Source organism: Cyrtonyx montezumae, unplaced genomic scaffold, assembly GCF_038088225.1.
Source record: "Cyrtonyx montezumae isolate F1298 unplaced genomic scaffold, pur_monq_1.0 scaffold_6, whole genome shotgun sequence".
Lineage (NCBI taxonomy): Eukaryota > Metazoa > Chordata > Aves > Galliformes > Odontophoridae > Cyrtonyx > Cyrtonyx montezumae.
In genome coordinates, this window is record NW_027072067.1 from 17,809,698 (window position 1) to 17,816,006 (window position 6,309).

Consider the following 6,309-nt stretch of genomic DNA (forward strand, 5'->3'; position numbering starts at 1 on the left):
CTGCCCTGCAGCTCGGGCAGATGACAGTTCACTCTGAAGGCTTCACTTATTCCTCAGGACTTCTCCTAAAACTGAGCTCTGAGCACCAGCACCCCAACAATTACCATCTGCACAGTGCCTCTGCAGTCCCCAGCTAAACACAGCCGCGCAGGAAAGCGGCAGCGCTGCCAAACCACCGCAGAGCTGTTACCTATCTGTCGAGCGGAGGCACGACTCTCCCAGCAGACCCGAGCAGTCACTTTCATGGAGTCTCCCCGCAGCCGGGCAGCACCGGGAGATGCTGAGATGCCGACCCGCTCCGGGAGCGGAGCCGCCGCAGCCCGGAGCCGCCACCTCCTGGTACACGTGGGGATAACGAGGGACGCGAGCGCGGGGATGGGGGGGCTTGAAAAAGGGGTAGAAGAAAAAGCACACGCACACGTGGTTCTCTTCCCAGCCAAAGCGAAAGCAGGTGAAGTCCTATTGAAGAGCACAGACCGCACCCACGTTTCCCCGACTCCCAAGATGAGGCTGTTATGTGAGACATCTAGAAAAACCGACTTAAATTCCCGTAGTTTGCTTCCCACCATGAACTCATCCTCATTAGTCCAGCATGAGTTGTTGCCCTGCATTTCAGGACCGGAACGGCTTGGCTTCTTCTCAGAGGAAACAGCAGGCAAGGTCTGCTGGTCGCTCAGTGCCTGCATTTGCCCACTTTTACACCTAAAACACTTGCACCTAACTGCAACACCCAAAAACCTCAAGTTAAGGGTCACAGCAACAAGAAAAACTTCAAGCCATGAAAAAAAACCTACCCAGCACAGCTTTAGCATTCATGGGAAACATTACAGTGCTCCAGCCCAGCAAAAATGCCAACTGAGTGTCCAACTACAAGCCTAAGAAAACAGCACTGCCACTTCCAAGCAGCCAGAGTTACAGTAAGCAGGGAGGACAGCGAGCTGGAGATGACTGGGACACATATCCTACCAGCACTCCTTCAGCTGCACACTGTGGATGGTTAAGGCCAGCAGTGCTTTCTCAGTCCTATACAGATGACTTACTAATTGCCCTGGATAGGTACACTCATAAATCTGTTCGTACACCTTGACAAAGGGAACTGATTTGCCATCACAGTGAAATACTGCATTAAACATGGAATTCTTTCTTCACACTGCTCCTCCCCTCTTAAAAGAGTTGTTTCACTGCTCGTCATTCTGAATTATTACTCTTTAATCATAAATTCAAGTGATGCATCGCACTGTTCCACACACAGCTAACACTCATCTATATTCTCACTTAATTTCAACCTAATGCGTTCTGTTCCCAACATGGGAAAGTTATGGATTTCATTTAACTCAAGCACAGCTCTGGAGCAGCAAGATAAGATAAGGGACATTTTTATTCTTTTGCAACATATATTTTTCAGCAATGCAAATAAAAGACTTCAAAACACCGTATTTTTGAGAGCATAAATATTACCGACTCAGCAGCCTGACACCTTGTAAGATATTAACCAAACATTACTTTAAAAAGTAAAACAAAAACCCAAACCAGCATTTTTCTTACTGTCAAATCCTTTACCAAAGGAAACACTGCAGACCACGACACCGTGCGTGACAGGAACTGGAAGGGCTCATCCCACAATCCATCACAAAGGTAAAAACACTCAATTCTCACCCAGCCCCGTGCTCACAGCCCAGGGGGTTTGAGCACAACACCCAGCCCACGAGTGTTTTCAGATGACTTCCATCCCAGCCACTCTCCTGATTAACACCACAGCCATGGAGCACATGGAGTTCAGTGCTCACCCAGTACAAGGACCTCTGTGTGCTCATCTTTTCAGCTTGCAGCGTTTGCCGAGACCATGTTGTACAGTTTCCTCCATCCCCACACTGATTTTGTGCTCATGCTGACTGGAAATACGGCTGATACACAACACGTGTGTCTGAAAGCAGCACAACACACTAAACCTCACTGTATGGGAACTGCTGAGAAACGGCATGAACTTCTGAATGAGCTCCTGAAGGAAAGACCTGGTCAGCCCTGGGAGCACAGGTGAAGGTGATTCCCCTCTCAGACCTCAGTTAAGGGCTGAATGCCACCAAGGAAGGATCTCTTGTTGGAGATTCCTCCTTTGCAGAGTTCCTTCCTGCAAACCTAGACCTTCAGAGACAGGTGAGCACTCCTTTTCCCTCTTTCATAACACCTTGTTCACGCTGGTCTCCATTTTTATGGCTTACACACACAAAGCTACCTCCTGTGTGATAACACACAATGTATTAATTAATAACATTCTCAGTGGACCTGATACTCCATCCTGATCAACGTGAGCCCAGCACGGAGCCACCAGCACAGCCCTCCTACCAGCACCAACCCTGGAAAGAGCCCTCTCCAACACCCAGACACCGTGCAATTGCATTTTCTTTATAGAGGCTGTGACAGGGGTCACTGATGTCACATTAAATTTTTTGCACCCAAGGCAGGCGCGGAGCACAGAACAAATTTCACACGCACTTCAAAGAGAAGAAATCCTCTCAGCCTGCAAGGCAAAACTACGCCTCTCTCAGCAGTGAGCTTCTTTTGAAGAAACATTTGCTACACGTGAACCTGTTTCAGCAGAATGCCATTACACCGCACTCTCTATGAACAAACAGGTGATATGACTCAGGAGAGGTGCCCTGCAAAGCGCTGCTGGCTCTGCAGGTGGCTCACCCACAAATGAGAGGCCAGAATACTTCCTTCATACTCGTGAATTTAGCCAGAATATACCCAGGGACTGACTCCCTGCAGGGGGTTGGTACTAGTCAGGAAACAACCTGTGTGATGACGCCTGAACTGCTCTCTGTTTCAAAATGAAGTCAGGTCATCAGTCGCATGAAATCGAGATTTTGAGTGGGAACGAAGAGTGTTGCGGTCTGTACGGACTGAGTGATGCATGCTGCAAGAGGTGAGACGTGGAGCAGCTCTGTGACAAGCCAGTACAAAAGTTCATCCAACACTTAAGGCACTCTGTGTGCTTCTGCATTGGTTTTCTCATCCGTACAACTAAAACAGAGATGCACATTTTGATAAATTACGCTCTTTAAACAGCACTTCCCAAGGTCAGCGTTCTCTGCGCAGCTAAGGCACAAATAAACACATCCACCTTCAACATCTCCTTCGGATCCACGACCACCACTGCCAGAGGTGTCACCCCAGCAGCCACGTACCTGGGGAACGATGCAGGCAGCGAGCAGCGGGAGCCCCGGGCCGGGTGAGGAGCCCGGGCCTGCTCCCAGCAGCGGGCACGCCCCGCACAATGCCACCGCAGAGCAACAGCACGCAGCGCGAAGATACCGAGCTGCTTCTCTTACAAATAAGACAGCAGTAGTCCAGCATAGGGAACGGGGCTGTAGCTGAGGTCAGCCAGAGCTCTGCGGACGTTTGAAGCAAAAAGCAGTGGATGGGAAAATAAACGCGCTATCATCGTATTGAGGATGGGGCAGAAACGGGACCCGGGGCAGCGCCTCACGCGGCAGACACGTGCCGGGACGCACCAAGATGGCGGCTCCCTCCTCCGCCGCGCCCCTTAAGGCGCCCCCCTTCATCGTCTCAACCAATGGCAGAGCGGCAGCGCCCCGAGCAGCCAATCGGCGCGGGGCGGAGGCGGGGCTGCGTCATGGCGGCCGAGCGGGACTTGAGCGGCGGGCTGGAGTCCGTGGCCGTGGAGCTGTGGCCGCCCGGGGAAAGCCCGCCGCCCTTTCAGGTACGGGGTCGGGGGAGACGGGAGGGACGGCGGTTCGCAGCGCGCTCTGAGCACCGCTCTCCCCGCAGTACAGCCCGGACTGCGTGCCTGGGGCGGACGGAGCGGTGGATCCCACCGAGGTGACCTTCCCGGGCTGCCCGTGCCGCGCCCGCTCCTGCTCCCCACGCTCGTGCCCGTGTGCGCGCCGCGGCGCCGCGCCGCTCTTCGAGTGCAACGCCATGTGCCGCTGCTCCGACGGCTGCGGGAAGCGGGTCGTGCAGAGGGGGCTGCGGGTGCGGCTGCAGGTGTTCCTCACGGCCGCGAAGGGCTGGGGGGTCCGCGCCCTGCAGCCCATCGCCGAGGGGACGTTTGTGTGTGAGTACGCCGGTGAGGTTCTGGGTTTGGACGAGGCACGCAGGAGAGCGCGGGCTCAGACGGCCCAGGATAACAACTACATCATCGCGGTGCGGGAGCACGTGCACGGCGGGCGGGTCCTGGAGACGTTCGTCGACCCCACGTACGTCGGGAACGTGGGCAGGTTCCTGAACCACTCCTGCGAGCCCAACTTGGTGATGGTGCCCGTTCGAGTGGACTCCATGGTGCCCAGGCTGGCGCTTTTTGCTGCCGCCGATATTTCTGCCGGAGAGGAGCTTTGTTACGATTATTCCGGGAGATTCCGTAATTTGCCACCGAACGAGGGAGAGCGGAAAGCTGCAGAAGAAGATAACGTGCAGAGGAAGCCGTGCTTCTGCGGCTCCCGCACCTGCGCTGCCTTCCTGCCCTGGGACGGCTCCCTGTTCCCCGGGGCAGACACACACAGCTCCCGTAGCCCGTCGGTCCCTGAGGGTACGTAACAAAGCCGTGCTCTCCATAACGAGGCCATGCTCTCCATAACGAGGCCATGCTCTCCAGCAGTTAAAGCACGGACGGCTCACACTGATTGCATGCATCAAAGGATGTGAGGCTCTGAGTACCAGCTAAAAAAGCAGCGTTTGGAGACAATCTCCCTGCAGGGTCTGGGAGGCTGTTTTCAAGGTGAACAATAAGGAGCACTGCAGCTTTAAGGTGTTTAGCTCTCCGTTACTGACCCAGGATTGGTGTTTTCTTGTTTTCGGCTGACAGCTTACCATATGCTAACAGATTACGTCTCTAATTCATATTAAAGCTTTCAGAAAGAACCAGCACTAACACAGGGATGGAGAAGGGAGTTGTGAGAGCAGCAGCAGGCAGCCCTGAAAATGACCCAGAGGAGTGAGAGAGGCAGAGGAGTGCTGAAATTTGCAAACAGCGTGCTGGATGCCTTAAATCTTGTAAGAAATATATCTTCAAAATGAGTTGCTACTTTTTTCTTGTTCCACAGAACACGTGATGTTAAAAACCTGCCCCAAACAATTAACTTAAATGCATCCCTCCCTGCTTTTTCTCTCCCAGTCACAGAGCAGCTTGCCAAAATTCCTAGTTAAGGGACCAGTTCTGTTCTGTTTTGTGTTGAGCTGCTGTGCAGAGTGCACCGTGCAGGCTCACAGATGTGCTTTACGTAGATGGGATGACTGCACTTCTATCTCAGTGCTCATCCACTGTGATTTCTGCCATAACAGCAAGCATCGCTTCTGTGTTACTTCCCACCACTATAATCTCGCACTCAAAAAGTAAATGTGGAAGCACATCTGAAAACAACAGATTCTGAGATGTTAGAAGATAGGAGCTATTGCTTTGTTTTCTGTTCCACAGAGGCAGACAGAATGAGGCAAGGCCTCCTGCAGCAAAAAACAACGATGGCATCTTTTAGTTATCCTTGTGCAGAGATAACACGCGTGTGGTGCTGTGCAGTGCTGTGCACATCCTCCCCACGGTGCTGCAGGATTGCAGCTGGGCAGTGCTGGAGCTGCCACTGCAGGAGGCTCTCCCAGAAATCCAGACACACAGTGGGCAGCAGCTTTATTTCTCCTGGTCTGATCTGGGCTGTCTGTTCTGTAACTCAGGTTGCATGCTGCACTAGGAACCAGAACACTGCTTACGCTGCAAGATTTCTCTTATCTGGTTTTCTTCTCCCCAAGGGCACCGTGGCAGCCACACAGACACTTTCAGCCTCCAGGACAGGAGCTGTGGGAGTAGATTATCCAATCTGCTCCCTCTTTTCCTCCTGGAAAAAGTATCAAGATAGGAACAGGAATACAGGAGACAAATGAACCCTCCAGATTAGATGGGTTTTCAAGATGACAGCACTGCGTGTTAGCTTCCTGTTATGAATACGTACTTGGCATGATTTTGAGTAGTTAAGGAAGTGTAAATTCAAAACCCAAAACAGAGAAGTGCATTAGCAATATCTGGTCCTCGCAGCAGCCTTAAATCAGAGCCCTGAGCACTCTGCCTCTGCAGTCCTACCCCCAGCCCCCGCCAGCTGGTGCTGTTTCCAGCAAATGAAGTATGCTACTTGGCCAAAACAAACTGCCACACACATAGCAACAAGAGACTGCAGGGCTGTTAGAAACAGCCACACTGATGGCCCAGCAAGAACGTGAGATAATTTGCTGCTACTGAACCATAAGTAAACAGCACGGGTACTAGCACTTCCTGCTACCTGGGGCGCGGACCGAAATCCTGAA

General features: G+C 52.5%; 1 protein-coding gene across 1 annotated transcript; it reads left to right on the top strand.

The window, feature by feature from the left end:
• Positions 1-3,637: 3,637 nt before the first annotated feature.
• Positions 3,638-4,557, top strand: LOC136057141 (histone-lysine N-methyltransferase SETMAR). The gene is made up of 2 exons (XM_065749707.1): positions 3,638-3,724; positions 3,793-4,557. The coding sequence occupies exons 1-2, from the start codon at positions 3,638-3,640 to the stop codon at positions 4,555-4,557; spliced, it is 852 nt and encodes a 283-aa protein (XP_065605779.1).
• The last annotated feature ends 1,752 nt before the right edge of the window (positions 4,558-6,309 follow it).